This window comes from Ctenopharyngodon idella, chromosome 14 (genome assembly GCF_019924925.1).
Source record: "Ctenopharyngodon idella isolate HZGC_01 chromosome 14, HZGC01, whole genome shotgun sequence".
In the NCBI taxonomy this organism is placed as follows: domain Eukaryota; kingdom Metazoa; phylum Chordata; class Actinopteri; order Cypriniformes; family Xenocyprididae; genus Ctenopharyngodon; species Ctenopharyngodon idella.
The window spans coordinates 32,302,794-32,318,954 of NC_067233.1; the positions used below are offsets into that span (position 1 = coordinate 32,302,794).

The following is a 16,161-nucleotide window of genomic DNA, read 5'->3' on the forward strand; positions in this document are numbered from 1 at the left end:
GGCCACTGTGATCTTAGGAACCTTAATTGCAGCAGAATTTTTTTTTGTAATCTTGGCCAGATCTGTGCCTTGCCACAATTCTGTCTCTGAGCTCTTCAGGCAGTTCCTTTGACCTCATGATTCTCATTTGCTCTGACATGCACTGTGAGCTGTAAGGTCTTATATAGACAGGTGTGTGGCTTTCCTAATCAAGTCCAATCAGTATAATCAAACACAGCTGGACTCAAATGAAGGTGAAGAACCATCTCAAGGATGATCAGAAGAAATGGACAGCACCTGAGTTAAATATATGGTTGTCACAGCAAAGGGTCTGAATACTTAGGACCATGTGATATTTCAGTCTTTCTTTTTTAATAAATATGCAAAAATGTCAACAATTCTGTGTTTTTCTGTCAATATGGGGTGCTGTGTGTACATTGAGGAAAAAAAAAATGAACAAATGATTTTAGCAAATGGCTGCAATATAACAAAGTGAAAAATTTAAGGGGGTCTGAATGCTTTCTGTACCCACTGTATATATATGTAAAGTAGTGAGTGTACAGTTTGTATAACAGTGTAAATTTGCTGTCCCCTCAAAAAAACTCAACACACAGCCATTAATGTCTAAACCGCTGGCCACAAAAGTGAGTACACCCTTAAGTAAAAATGTCCAAATTGGGCCCAATTAGCCATTTTCTCTCCCTGGTGTCATGTGACTCGTTAGTGTTACAAGGTCTCAGGGGTGAATGGGGAGCAAGTGTGTTAAATTTGGTGTTATCGCTCTCACACTCTCATACTGGTCACTGGAAGTTCAACATGGCACCTCATGGCAAAAAACTCTGAGGATCTGAAAAAAAGAATTGTTGCTCTACATAAAGATGGTGTAGGCTATAAGAAGATAGCCAAGACCCTGAAACTGAGCTGCAGCACGGTGGCCAAGACCATACAGCGGTTTAACAGGACAGGTTCCACTCAGAACAGGCCTCGCCATGGTCGACCAAAGAAGTTGAATGCACATGCTCAGCATCATATCCAGAGGTTGTGTTTGGGAAATAGACGTATGAGTGCTGCCAGCATTGCTGCAGAGGTTGAAGGGGTGGGGGGTCAGCCTGTCAGTGCTCAGACCATACGCCGCACACTGCATCAAATTGGTCTGCATGGCTGTCGTCCCAGAAGGAAGCCTCTTCTAAAGATGATGCACAAGAAAGCCAGCAAACAGTTTGCTGAAGACAAGCAGACTAATCACTCCGTGATGTCGTCATGGAGGAGTGGAAGAGGACTCCAGTGGCAACCTGTGAAGCTCTGGTTAACTCCACGCCCAAGAGGGTTAAGGCAGTGCTGGAAAGTAATGGTTGCCACACAAAATATTGACACTTTGGACCCAATTTGGACATTTTCACTTAGGGGTGTACTCACTTTTGTGGCCAGCGGTTTAGACATTAATGGCTGTGTGCAGAGTTATTTTGAGGGGACAGCAAATTTATACTGTTATACAAGCTGTACACTCACTACTTTACATTGTAGCAAAGTGTCATTTCTTCAGTGTTGTCACATGAAAAGATATAATAAAATATTTACAAAAATGTGAGGGGTGTACTCACTTCTGTGAGATACTTATATACACAGACTTTTGCATGCACATGAGAAACTTTTTCGTGCCCTCAAGAAACTATTCAGTCAAAATCATATTCGATTTTGAGTCATTTTACTTGATTAGTTAGATTTAAAACCCTTTCAAACTTTCAAATGCAGATTGACCACCCAAATCAAGACTAGGCCTATGGTATATCAGCTGGTATGTACGGGTGGGCAAGGGGTGGGTAATATGACCATAATATGATAAATTTTGATGATATTTTTATAAGCTACTTTTGTTATATACAAATATAAAAAGAACAAAGAAGCAAATTAGCAAATTACAAATACAATAGTAAATTACATAGGCTAAACTCTTTTTTCAGATACAGTAGGTTTATTTAACATGTACAGTGGGGAAAATAATTATTTGATCCCCTGCTGATTTTGTTAGTTTGCCCACTTAGAAAGAAATGAAGGGTCTATAATTTTTATGGTAGGTTTATTTTAATGGATAGAGACAGAATATCAAACAAAAAATCCAGAAAAAACACATATAAAGGTTATAAATTGATTTGCATTTCAGTGAGTGAAATAAGTATTTGATCCCCAAGCAAAACATGACTTAGTACTTGGTGGAGAAACCCTTGTTGGCAAGCACAGAGGTAAGACGTTTCCTGTAGTTGGTCACCAGGTTTTGCATTTGGCGGGTGTTAATGTCAAGCCCTGACTATAACCTATTTTCTTTGTGCGTCACTGCCATATGAACAAAATGAGAGCATAGATGCACATGAATTAACACAGATCTATTAGCTCAAAATTTGGTACCTCTAATATCAAGGCCTAATGTCCAATTAGGACAATTAGGACATCCTCTGTGGCGGCGAAGAAACCATGACACAAAATGGGCTGATGGCACAATACGGCTGTGTGCATTGTCCTATTTGCCAAGTTCAATGGTCTATAAAAAAGACTGGTACTTAAAAAAAAAAAAAAAAAAAAGTGTTCAAAATGTATCTTTCATTAGGGCAGTACGTCATATTTCAAGGCCTTAGGTCTGCTTTAATGCATACTCTGTGGCGGCCAAGAAACCACATTGCAAAATGGGCTGATGCTGCAATAGGCAGCTCAGTGTGCATTGTACTATATGCTAAGTTTATATCCTTTTAGAGGGTCTGTAATATGGTGCTAAGAATATCGTGAGAAGAAACCCAAAACCCTTATAACTAGAGAAGCACCGATCGACCAGCCAGAGACCGGAATCAGACGATCTTCCTCATGAACAGCCCGGACCGGTGACTGGCCGGTCAGTCTCATGTCTTTTGCCCCCCATCTTCAAAATATCTTCTGCACTAACTTCAAAATCCTCTCATCAGAGATCCTCCAGATCTGTGTGTTCCAGGCACTGACCGGATCTGCACTGACTTCAGAATCTAAAGATCCTTCCGTCTGCGTGTTCCAGAGAATAAGGATCGTCTGCACAGACATCATAACATTCAAGGCTTCTTCAAGGCTGCTTCTTCTGCGTGTTCCAGGAAAATTACCTTCACTGTGCTCCAGGAGTTCAACGTTCACAAGTACTTCGTGTTCAAGGCTGTGAAACGGATTCCATCTCCTTTCTTTCCCCTGCAATGCTGCCCAGCTCAACAACTGGAAGACGTCACCCTTGGATTCAGCACGACCAGGCAGACGTAAATATCACTTACCAAACCTCTTTCCAGAGACCTTGGCATTAGTGTATATTGTCAGTATATGATTATCTAATTTGCATTAGATCTTGTATAGCTGATATCAGTTAATAACAAATAATCTCTGTTTATTTGTTGAATTCAGAATAAGGTTTACCTTATTTCTCCTAGAGAAAATACAGTTTATCTTTCCATAAGATTAACTTGTAACTGCCATAGTAACATTCTACTCATTCACTCTTTTTGCACTTTATCCATTCAGTAGTTGTTAGTTACTCTTGTCTATCCTTTTGTTAATAAAATCAATTTATTACACTTGTGTCTTACTTGTGTTGATAATATAGTAAGAGGCTCTACAAGATAACGATATCTCACAAATCCTTCAGATTGGTCAGATGACAAACTTCCTCCAAGTTATATAATTGTAATTCAGTCAACAGTCTTCCATGATTGTTCTTTATTGTCAAGGTGAGAGTCCTTGGCTGGTGAAATATTGGAAGGAATCATCTGACTAATATTTAAGACCATAAATAACTAGATTTGTGGTACCCTCATGTGAGGCTAATCCAAAATCACTACACCACTCAACGACGCACCCACTGAGAATCCTGTTGAAAGTGCCCTAGTTATTGGCGATTCTATTACACAAAACGTGAAAATAGAAACACCAGCCACCATAGTCACATGTTTGCCGGGAGCCAGAGCACCTGACATCAAAGTAGATTGTGCATCTCTGAAATGAAAACTGAGTTTTGTTTAGGGGGGCAATAGATGAGAAGTATTGTCATAGACTTGCAGTGTAAATGCAGCCATAGTCACTGATCATTAAGCTACACACCATAATAAAACCCAAAGGGATATAATACTTTTAAACTAGACCAATTTGTCTAAATTCAGTTTTTGTTTTGTTTTGTGAAATAATGTGTAAATTGTTGTAAAATAGCTTAATCAGGGAAGTACTAAGAAAAACAAAAAGAACATCAACTAAAAGTTACTGTTACTTAGTTCATACAGTAGTGATGTGTAACCACTGAGACAAATCAGACACAATTATTTGTTATATTTAACAAATAATGTTTAAAACTCACTCTGGAGTCTGTAGACCCATCCCCCTTGAAGACCAACTGGGGCAAGGGAATCAGTAACCATGGACACCATCTGATAAGGTGGGTTTATTGCCCTCCCAGCTATGTGGAAGAGCAATAGCCATAGGGAAGACACAAAGCCTGTAAAAACAGACTCTTCTGCCTCAATTTATAGACAAACTGTTCTATAAATAAACATGCATCCCAAGACACTGTGTTTATGATTATGACTGTTTTGTGTAGTGTCTTTTGCATAGTATTTTGTTTTATGCATATTTTATGATAAAAACCAATGGTTAATGTAAACTCATCTATACCAAGTTTGGTGCCTATGAGTATTTCGAAGATTTAAATGCTCGCGTATATGATATGTCGATACCTATGTAACATATCAGTATTACAAGAACCTTTAATAGTTTTTTCTCCATCTCTAACCAATCCAGTTACATATGCAAACGATCTGCTCAAGACAAAGGATCGTAAGCTTTCCTTTTGGAAGCTTGAGTGCGATTGGCCCACTGACCCAGAGGAGGAGAGGCCAGCACCAGAGGTTAAAAGCCAGCGCACAGTTCTCCTCCCACTCTCTTGCCTGCTCTGACTGACACTGCATCTGTGGGGCGCTGCCTGTTGGCCTGCCAGGCCGACCTGCCCACCATGTGCTTACCTAGAAGAGAGAAAGAACTCTTCCCTACTACAAGAGTCAAACTAACCATGCAAGTTCATCATCATTTCTTCAATTCATCACAGGAGAAATTGATTGCAACTTCAGCATCATCAGACCAAACTCTCAGGACTTTCTACTGCAACAGTATATCCGGATGCTCTTCAAACAGCTGAGGCATAATGCAAGTATCGTACGATATACTAAATTGCTGCTAGTTAGTTAAAGATGTGAACCCCCTTTGTTAACAAAGGAGCTTGGTAATGATAAGCTGATGATTCGCTGATGATTCTTTCCTGGTTATTGACTCTTCTCCATAGCTCCATTTCCTGTTTCCACTTCCACTTTCACTCTGTCATTTCTCCTTTTACCTATGTATGTGTGACTTGTGTGTATGTATGTGTTTGTTAGTTTAGTTATGTGTTCGTGATTTAGTTAATAAAACTTGTGCAAAATATATATTTGGTTCTGACTCCCTGTCTGCAAATAACTGTCACTTAAATATCTCGATTTTGTTACAAGCTCTAAGACCTGTAAATGCCAAGAAAGAATTATTTTTCTGTGGCCATGAAAAATACCCTTCTCTTAGAATTAATTAATAATCAATACTGTGTTCACAGGATGAACCGATTGATTGATTGTAATGATAACGTAGCTACATCAAGTTAATCTGATTAACTGTTTCAAATATTCATAATTAATCATCATTAATAATCATAATGAGCTATGAATAATTAATAATAGTTCCCCTTTGAGCTAATTCTCAACAGATCGCGGTTATATCTGGGGCGCGGGTATAACCGGGTATAATCCGCTGGTCGGGTAATAAAAAAAATAACATTCCAATGGGAATGCGGATGATAGATAAATCATGAATGTCTTCATTTTAATGACACAAACTCATTTCATAGTAAAATGCAATGAACGTGCATCACTCTTACTTCTGTTTTCAAAAACAGCATATCTCCTCAGGGAAAACCAATAAAGGAAAACATTTGCCTAGAAAAATTCCTAGTGGATATTATAGAACACACAGGGAAAAACCTACATGAGAAAATACTTAATACTAGCGCAAATGTTTTAACTAAAATAAACACAATCTACACAAACGTAACAGAAATTATTATGAGATGGGTGTTTTCCAACACAATGTAAATATTAGCGTTTTTACAGCTTCATTTATCATCGGGCACTAATTTGCAGACGCAATTGCAGGGTTCACTTTTTAAGCAGCAATGGAGGCAAAATAGAACTGAGAGAAATTTCAAAAAAGGAGAATTAAAAACAAAAGAGAAGGAAATAAAAGTACCGTGTGGGAGCATTTTAGTGAAGTGGTTAACCAGGACCAATCAAGTGTTTGGTATGTGATATTTAATGGCTGTGAAACGCTGTATGTATATGATAAACTAATAAAGCCTATATCCAGCCTTTGCTTGGGCTGAACATATTTAATGACTTGTGTGTGTGTTCGGGAATTTGCAGTGACAGAAACAATGACATTCCAATTTAAGTTTGAAAGGAGTAAAAAGCCTCTATTAAATACACATAATTTTGCCAAAGAAGACCTTTTTACTTTAAATATCTAAATATATTTAAAAGTAGCCTAGTTCAGTGTAATATGTTACCATATTATGACGCCTAACACTGAGAATTTGAATAACTGTAATGTGACGAACGATCGGGTCGGGTGCGGATATTTAAATCAGAAAATCATAGGTGCGGGTGGGTGGTAGTGATGTGCCATTTGCGAATGAGTTGGCTCTTAAGTGAATGGTGAGAGTCGGTTCCCGACTCTCTGTGATTTGCTTAAAATGGTCTTATTTTGGATAGTTCAATATAAATAAAATGTTCAATAAACATGTAATAGTGTTTGATGGTTTTACATTAAGTTTTTTTTACCAGACAATGTAAAATTTAAGGTTTAATATAATTACATTAAATAATTTAAGTGAAATATGTGCATACATATTAATCACAGGCCAAACATTGCAAAATTCGGCTGAATTTAAAAAGCCAGAAGTGGTACTAAATGAAAAACGATTGGGAGCTGAAAGAGCTGGCTCTTATTACTGGAATTCCCATCATGAGCGGGTGGATGACTAATTTTTAAAAGCGGATTTGGGTGAGGTTTGAGCTAATCCGCACATCACTATCATACAGTGAATGATTTGTCAGACTGATTCAATCTATATTTTTTTTTTCCATTTAAGAGAACTGACTTAAGACATTTCCTTGTGAATCAGAAACACTGGCTGCACTGTATGTTTGTATTAAGACATGGCGCCTATGCAGTACACTATCTTATGTTATTTTTCTTGATGTCTTGAAGTAATTGAGTGCTGAATGTACCTTAGAGTCTCGTATTCGCTCTGCAGCAGTGGCCAGGTTTCCATCACTGTGTGCACGGCTGATGCTTGTGGAGGAATTGGACCCCGTGGAAGCGGTGCTACTGCTGGCACTGCTTACCATGCTGGCATTACTGCTGCTGTGAGCACTGACACCGCTGGTGCTGCCACTGCTCGCCATGCTCCTCTTCCAGCCATCACGTGTCATGCTGGGACGCTGCCGTGGACTGTGCTCACGGATGTAGCTCCTCACCTAAATGAACAACATAAATCTGAATGTTTTTAAGAGTTTTACTGACTACCACATCTCAGATTAACCTGTAACAACTTTAGTAAAAGTAAACTGAGTAAAAGTATTGTGCCATAACTTTTAATTAACTACACTAAATTGTAACTACACTTACAGGTTTCATAACCTTCAGAATCAACTGATTAAATTACCTCCAAATTTACCTGCACATATAAAGCACACTCATGTAAGCAGTGTTGCCAACTTTGGCTGCATAGCTGGAGTGAGATTTTGATGACATGATCTGAATCAATAACATGCCCCTATTTGAGGTTTAAAGGATCCAACCATTCATTTTTAATTTCGTCTTAATGCAAATTACCCAAGCTGAACCTGTTAACTTTACCAACCATATACGCTAGTTAGCTAGCTAGCTATTTTACCAGCCAGTCAGAGTTCTTACCAATTTATTTTAAAAATACTACATGTAGTAAACGCTTCACGGAGACCGAAATGGCAGAAAGCACATCCTGATTGTTTTCTATATATTACAAAGGCACACCATTTTCTTGTTGTTGTGAGTTTGCACAAATAAATATAAACTGCATAAATAAATAAATAAATGAAAAAATAAATGTGTAAAAAAAAAAATACAATTATACATTAAAGTTGCAAGCAGCGTTGAAAGGGCCCTCGCACCCAGGCTCACCTCCGCCTGGTGGCCTTAAGAAAACAGTGAACAGTTGGCGACACGTATTTAAGCAGTAAATATAGGAGTTTTATTTTGACATGCCACATTTCCTGTTTCCAGCAGGTGGCGCTTTGACTATAACTGAATATTGCCATGTAGATGTCTTCAGGCCAGGACTATTATCAAACAAGTGAAGTTTGAAGCAGATCAGACATTGTATGCCTGAGTTACAACAACTTCCTTTTTCGTGGCAATAATCGCATACTTGAGTGCTTAGCCAAGTGTTGAATGATTTAACGGGTTCCTAGCATGCTTGGTACTTCATGGCATATTTAAAAGTGTGTCTGGGAGTGAATTGCAGTGTAAATCATGCCATTTCCTGTTGCTAGCAGGCCGTGCTATGACTAACTGAATATTGGCATGTAGATGTCTTCAGGCCAGAACTTTTATCACACATGTGAAGTTTGGGGCAGATCGGACATTGTATGCCTGACTTACAACAGCTTCCTCTTTCATGGTGAAACATTGAACTTTGTCAGGCCGCCACAGACACGCCCTTTAGTGAAAAGTCAAGATCTTTGCAATTTAACATCGCAAAGGCCTTTAGATTAGACTGACCAAATATGACGTTGATCTGATTAAAGCTCTAGGAGGAGTTCGTTAAAGTACAATGTCTGGAAATGGCAAAAAACTGCACAAGTTTCGCAGAGAAAATTCAAAATATCTGAGTTCCTGATGGTTTTCAGATTTTGAACCAGGAGACTTTTTTGTAGGTATTGGGCTGTTACATGTGTGTACCGAATTTCATACCTGTACGTGAAACGTAGCGCAAGGGGCACTTCGTTTCAATTTTGTAGGTGGCGCTATCGAGCCATTTTGCCACACCTAATTCTGAAACCTATATAAGACGTAAATTTTCACCACTTCTGATGTGTGTGCAAAGTTTCATGAGTTTTCGAGCATGTTCAGGCCATCAAAAATGCAATTCATTTCGAAGAAGAAGAAGAAGAAGAAGAAGAACTATAGCTGCAAGCAGCGATGGCGGGCCCAAGCCCCGGAGCCACCGTCACCCAGGTGGCTTCAGGGCAACTGTGCATAGTGGGCAATAGGCATTTAAAATGGGAAAACATAAAAGGACTATGTCAAAGCCATTTGAATTCACCATATTTACTGCACAAGTTGGTGCTGCTATGACCACGAAACACAAGAGCCACATCTATGAGATCATTTTAATTTAGATTTGCAGTCCAAAAGTAAGCAAACAAACAAAGCAACCACTTAACTTGAACATGTGCAGACTTGAACATGACACTCACCAACAGCAGTTATATATTGATGATATAACTAACAGTTATATTATCAATACACAACAAAGTAACATGGAAGACAATGGCTTTAAATACATGAACTTAGTGAACACATGACTAAGACAACCAATGGGCAAGTGACACAAGGAACAAGGGAACTAATGAACAAACAGAACTCAGAAGCACATGACCATAAACAACCAATCAGCACATGACACATTGACTAAGGGAGCACATGAGGAGCCAGGGAAGCATGACACAAACAAGCAACATGAATCAAACTACAAAATAAAATACATTAAAAATGAACATGAAACAAAACTATGCATTACACATATGATGTCATAGGTCAATTTCAAATGAGTGTAGAATGCCATCCGATGCTGATGTTGTATTATCCTAACACTTCTTTGCATGCGTTTTTTTGACTTACCTGAGCTACCGTTTGTGCACCAATCTTATGCACCAAAACCATGCTTTCATTTAATTTCAATATGGATTGTATCCAATGGAAAAATGTAATTATAAAATTAACAAATGGAGCCAAATCACAGAAACTGCCAAAAAATTATTTTAATATCAGTGTCAGGTAAGAGTAAGATACGTGTCTAGATTTTTTTTTTACTCACTTATGAAAGTTTATGATAAACAGCCACTTCTATAAAATCATGTGAAATTTCCTTTTTTAATAAATTTGAATTATATCAATAAATAATTAATTTAAAGACATAAGCGTCATATGTGATGCTCTCAAACACAGCACGAACTTGTGTAACGCCCATGTCTAGAAAACACACACTCCCTCCTCTGTAAAAAACACAAAGATGTTAGCCCTGTTTGAATCAGTACATGAAATCACAGATGTTGGGTGATAAGAATTGTAACTCAAATGTCATTTAGAAAACTAGTCCTATCCGAATACTGATAAAGTCTCATAGTTCAATTTCAAATGTGTGTCATTTGCAGTTCAAAATTTTTATAAGTACATCAGTAATCATCTTGTGTTTTTTTTTTAATATTTTAATTAACCTAATTATCAACCTAATTATAGAATACTATGTTGTCAGTGGCCAACAAATGAACTGGCTTGTTTGGCTGCTTCAGGTGTGTTTGATTAGGGCTAGAGCTAAACTCTGAAGGACAGTGACAGGACTCAAAGAAAAGGGTTAAAGACCAGATCAAGGCTGTAAAACAGACACACACACACACACACCACAGAGAGAGAGAGAGAGAGAGAGAGAGAGAGAGAGAGAGAGAGAGAGAGTGAGAGTGTGTGCAAAAATCCACATTCAAACCAAAATATCTGACTTCCCATTGGTCAGAGCTAATGACTGTAAATTAGAAAGTTGTCCGGCTTAATGAGAACAATATGTGTACCGAGTTGACTGTAGGTTAAACTAACCCCCCACTTTTGTCAAAAGGTTGCGCTATAGAGGCCTTCCTCCCAGCCCATTTCTAAGGCTTTGCCCATGTCTCCTGGATTACAATCCTGACATGTGTCGAGTTTTATGCAATTTGAAGCATGCTAAGACTCTCAAAAGCACCCAAAACAAATATTGAAGTTTGATCTGTTGCTACGGCAACAGTGCTTGAAAAATATCAAAAATCTTTTCACAGGTCTACATTCGCCATGTCTTGACATTATTCTAATGAAGTTTGAAGCAAATCGGGTAAAAATAAAAGGGTGATCTCAAAGCATTTTGAAAGTGACACTCTTCCTGTTGCCGGTTGGTGGCGCTATAACTTTGACTCACAATAGTCACATCCATGTGAGTGGCCTCCTACAATGAACACAGCTGAAGTTTCATAAAATGTATGCAGAAGTTATAACACACTTCCTGTTTCCCTTATCTCACCATAAATTCATTGTCTCGCCACAGCCAAAACGTTTGAGATATCAAAAATCTGCTCGCAACTTAGCATCCTCAATGTCTTGACTTCATGCTGACCAAATTTGGTGGTGATGGAGTATTAAATTCCAGAGCATGCAGAGCTTGGGCCCTAATAATAAGTATATCTGCAAGCAGCGATGACGGGCCCAAGCCCTGGCGCCACCGCCACCCTGGTGGCTTTAGAGCAACTGTGCACGAAGGGCAATATGCATTTAAACTGGGTGAATGTAAAAGGAATATGTCAAAGTCATTTGAATACGGCACATTAACTGGAGTCAGCTGGTGCACTTATGACTGTGAACCACAACAGTCACATCCATGAGATCATTTAAATTTAGATGAATATCATGTCATTGGATGTCATAAGTCATTTCAAATGAGTGCAAAGTTATATTTTGAAGCTCAATTTTTTTGTATTTCCAGTATATATATCAAGGTCTCTTTATATTTTTATTAACGCAATTATTAACCTACCCAGTTAACCTAATTATAAAACTATTTTGTCAGTGCCCTACAAATGAACTGGTTCTATCCCTTTATTTTGTTATTCAAATGTGTATAGAAAAAGTCAAGGCCTAAGGGATTCCTTATCCTTTAATGCAGGCAAAAGCACACAGCAATGGGTTAAAGTAAGTAAAGTAAAGGGTTAAAGTAACCATCAAGACTGAAAATGACTCACACAGACAGAAAGAGAGAGAGAGAGAGAGAGAGAGAGAGAGAGAGAGAGAGAGAGGTAGAGAGAGAGAGAGAGAGAGAGAGGTAGAGAGAGAGAGGTTTAACAAGCACTTTATTACTCTATAAAACCTACAATCACATTATATTACTGACAAAAAAAAAAAAAAAAAAAAAACCTTAAAAAAAATAAATAATATTTAAAAAATTGCTTTAAACATTCACAACAAGCTGATCATCTTGAACTGTACATAGTACCTCATTAATACTCCATACATCACAAAAGAATACAACATTATTTGTAAGTCTATAATAAGCAAATTCAATTTTCAATCTTCCCTCTACCAATCGTCTAAACATCATTTCAGGATCTATTGTAGCAAGTTGTAGACCTTTGTTCTTTCTTGTTTTCCAAATTGCTAGTTTAGCTGTTCCAATAAGATATTTCAATAAACAGATTTTCCTCCTCATTGAGAAAATATATTTCATTCCCCCAATAAAAACTTTATCTGAAAATTCCTCATTAAATCTTCTAAACCAAGTTTTAAGCAAATTAAAAAGGTCCTGCAATCTGCTACACCTTAAAAACAAATGTTCTAAATCTTCCTGCTTCCCACAAAAACGACATTCCCCAACTACTGCCAGGTTCAGGTGTGCTACATGTCGGTCTGTAGCTATGGCCCCATGAATAATCCTCCACTGTAGGTCAGCAGTACGCTTCTCTACAGGGGGTTTATACAGGGTTCGCCACCTGTCCCGCACGAGAAAGTCTGGCTGTAACAGTTCGGGCCATCGAGAAACTTTGTGTCTCTTCACTGTATCTCGGTGGGTGATTTTTACTGAAGTACAATATATTGCTTTTTTTAGACACATCTTTAAAATGACCTAACTGAGGGGTCTTAAAAGATCAAATCGAGTCCACAACTTCACCGTCATCTTCCTCATCAATGACAGGTGAAATTTTTATTTCTGGAAAGACTTGGCCATCTCTCATGTCCTGTGTTTGTCTCAGTCCTATCCAAGTTCTGCAACCACTTGGTAATACATTACAGATTTCTTCCTTCAACTTTGAAACAAGGCGTAAGGATTTTAAACCCGTCATGACTTGAAGTGCCTCAGTGGACTTCCAACCCCTGTCATCCAATAGATGTCCAAGTTTTGTAACACCATTCCTTAGTAAACATCTCCTCACACCCACAGAGGACAGCAGTCTTGCCCCGATCATTGGGTTAAAGAACAATGGTTCCTCTGGAGTCCAATGTCCATAACTATCCATGTCTCGCTCCACTCTAAAAACAGTTCTCCATATCCGTAGCATAGACTTATAAAAAGGTGGAAGATCCGACAGGCTTACTTCCTGTAATTTCATTAAAAACAGGTGTTTATCAAGTCCAAGTCCTCCTGCCCGTTTTAAAATTGCACTTGCAGTTTTGGCCCATATCACATCCTTGTTGTAAAAGAATCTCTGTACAGCATGTATCCGAAAGGCCCGGATCCTACTCCTCACATCCACCAAACCTTGACCACCCTCTTGAACTGGTAAATAAAGTGCGGCTGCACGGATCCAGTGCTGTCCACTCCAAAAAAAATTGATAAAAGTCTTTTGTATGTTAGAAACAAGTTCCTCAGGTGGCTCCATAACTATAGTCCTATGCCACAACATTGAAGACGCAAGATTATTTACAACCAGAGCTCTCCCCCTATAGGACAATTGTGGCAATAGCCATTTCCATTTCGACAATTTAGCAGACACCTTCTCTAGCAGACCCTCCCAATTTTTATTTTGAAAATGATCATTCCCCAAAAAAACTCCTAATGTTTTCAGTCCGTCCTGTCTCCACTGTAACCCACCCGGGAGTCAAGGAAAACCAGTACCTTCCCACCTACCAATTATAAACCCTTCACTTTTAGACCAATTAACTCGAGCAGAAGAGGCTTTTTCATACACTCCAATAGTTTGATTTAAAGTTGTAATATCCTCTTGACTTGTAATAAAAACTGTTATATCGTCAGCATATGCTGATAAAAACAATTTAAAATTATCATTTGAATTTGGAATTACAACTCAATCTGCACAACAAAGGTTCAATAACCAAACTATATAATTGCCCAGAAAGTGGACATCCTTGTCTAATGCCTCTCGACACAGGTATTGGTTCACTTAATCCACCACCTGTTTTAACCATAACAGAAACATTACAGTACAACAACTGAATATAAGATATAAATCTATCACCAAACCCAAAATATTTTAACACATTAAAAAGATATTCATGATCAACTCGATCAAAAGCTTTTTCTTGATCAAGTGACAATACTCCGAAATTAACATGATAAAACTGATTAATGTTGATTATATGCCGTAATAGAAAAAGATTGTCCATTATAGATCTTTCAGGTATACAATATGTTTGATCATTTTGAACCAAAACGTCTAAACAGTTTTTAAGTCTATTTGATAAACATTTGGAAAAAAATTTATAATCAGAACATAGCAAAGATACTGGTCTCCAGTTTTTAAGAAGCCCCAAGTCCCCTTTCTTTAGAAGCAGAGACAATACTGCTCGACGACAGCTTATGGGAAGAGTTTCACTTCTAATACAGTCCAATAACACTTCGTAAAAATCTTGTCCTATTACATCCCAGAATTGTTGATAAAAATCTATAGGTAGTCCATCAATTCCTGGAGAACGGCCAATATGTAACTGATGCATTGCTTCTGTTAGTTCTTTAAAAGTAATTAAAGTGTCTAGTTCCTTTTTTTGTTCATCCTCAAGCTGAGGTAATTCTTTAAGTAAATCATCAACACTTTCAGCATCACAGCTCTCAGCACTGTATAAATGTTGATAAAAATCTCTTGTTAACTTTCTCTTTTCAACTGGATTTGATGTCACTGATCCATCCTGACGATGAAGATGACACATTTGTTTTTTATTAACACATTTTCTTTCAAGATTAAAAAAGAAAGTACTTGGAGCGTCCATATCTTTGATAGAGCAAAATCTTGCCCTTATCAATGCTCCTTTTGCCTGCTCTCGTAAAAAAGAGTTCAGTTCTTGTTTTTTCTTCTTTGACACATCACAGTCTTCATTATTAGTAACACATTTTTTTCCAACAACTCAATATCCTTTTGCAAAATAATTACTGTTGTTTTACCCATGGTTGATGTATGAAAAGCATAATTCTGACAAAATAATCTTATATTCGCCTTTCCCACATCCTACTATTGACAAAGATTCTCAAATAAATGCTTCTTCATCTTCTAGTTACCCCAAAACACTTTAAAACTTTCACAAAAAAAAGCATCATGTAAAAACTTAACATTCAAATGCCAGTAATAGTTAGATCTTAATGTCTTATTTACATTTAAAACCAAAGTAATCATGTAATGGTCAGAAAAACCATTTGGTGAAACACATGCATCAATTATTCTATTGTTCCACATTTCTTTCATATAAAAACGATCCAATCTCGCACCACAAACTCTATTGTCGCACACTTTCAACCATGTATATTGTCTTGTACCTATATTTCTTGTTCTCCACACATCCAATAATTGAAATTCTTGCATAACTTTTAACAGTGTAACACTTGATTGATTATGAGGCTCTTCCCCATTTCTATCCACTGTAAAATCTGTTGTGCAATTCCAATCCCCTCCAATTACAAGACACACACTATCATCATACTTCTGGATGGCATTTCTTAATTTCATAAAAAGATCCTGCCTCTCTGGACCACTATTTGAGGCATAGACATTAACAAACACAAACATAGTTCCCTCATACTCAATTTGTGTAAGTAACAATCTACCTTCAACAATATTTTCAACATTTAAAATGTTAACATTCATGCTTGCAGAAAATAAAATAGCTATTCCTGCACTATTATGTGTCCCATGGCTCAAAACACACTTGCCTTCCCACCACATACCCCATTCAATTTCATTATCCTTATTAGTATGTGTCTCTTGTAAAAAAGAAACATTAACCTTTTTAATTTTAAGGAATTCTGAAACTATTGCTAATTTACCTCTG

At 37.6% G+C, this 16,161-nt stretch overlaps 1 protein-coding gene across 1 annotated transcript in view; it reads right to left on the minus strand.

The window, feature by feature from the left end:
* The window catches only part of fam199x (family with sequence similarity 199, X-linked), a 143,880-nt gene that overhangs the window by 11,685 nt on the left and 116,034 nt on the right, over positions 1-16,161 (minus strand). Inside the window, exon 6 of the mRNA XM_051860376.1 lies at positions 7,338-7,586. Within this exon, the coding sequence (XP_051716336.1) occupies positions 7,338-7,586 (249 nt within the window). The remainder of the gene's footprint in view (positions 1-7,337; positions 7,587-16,161) is intronic.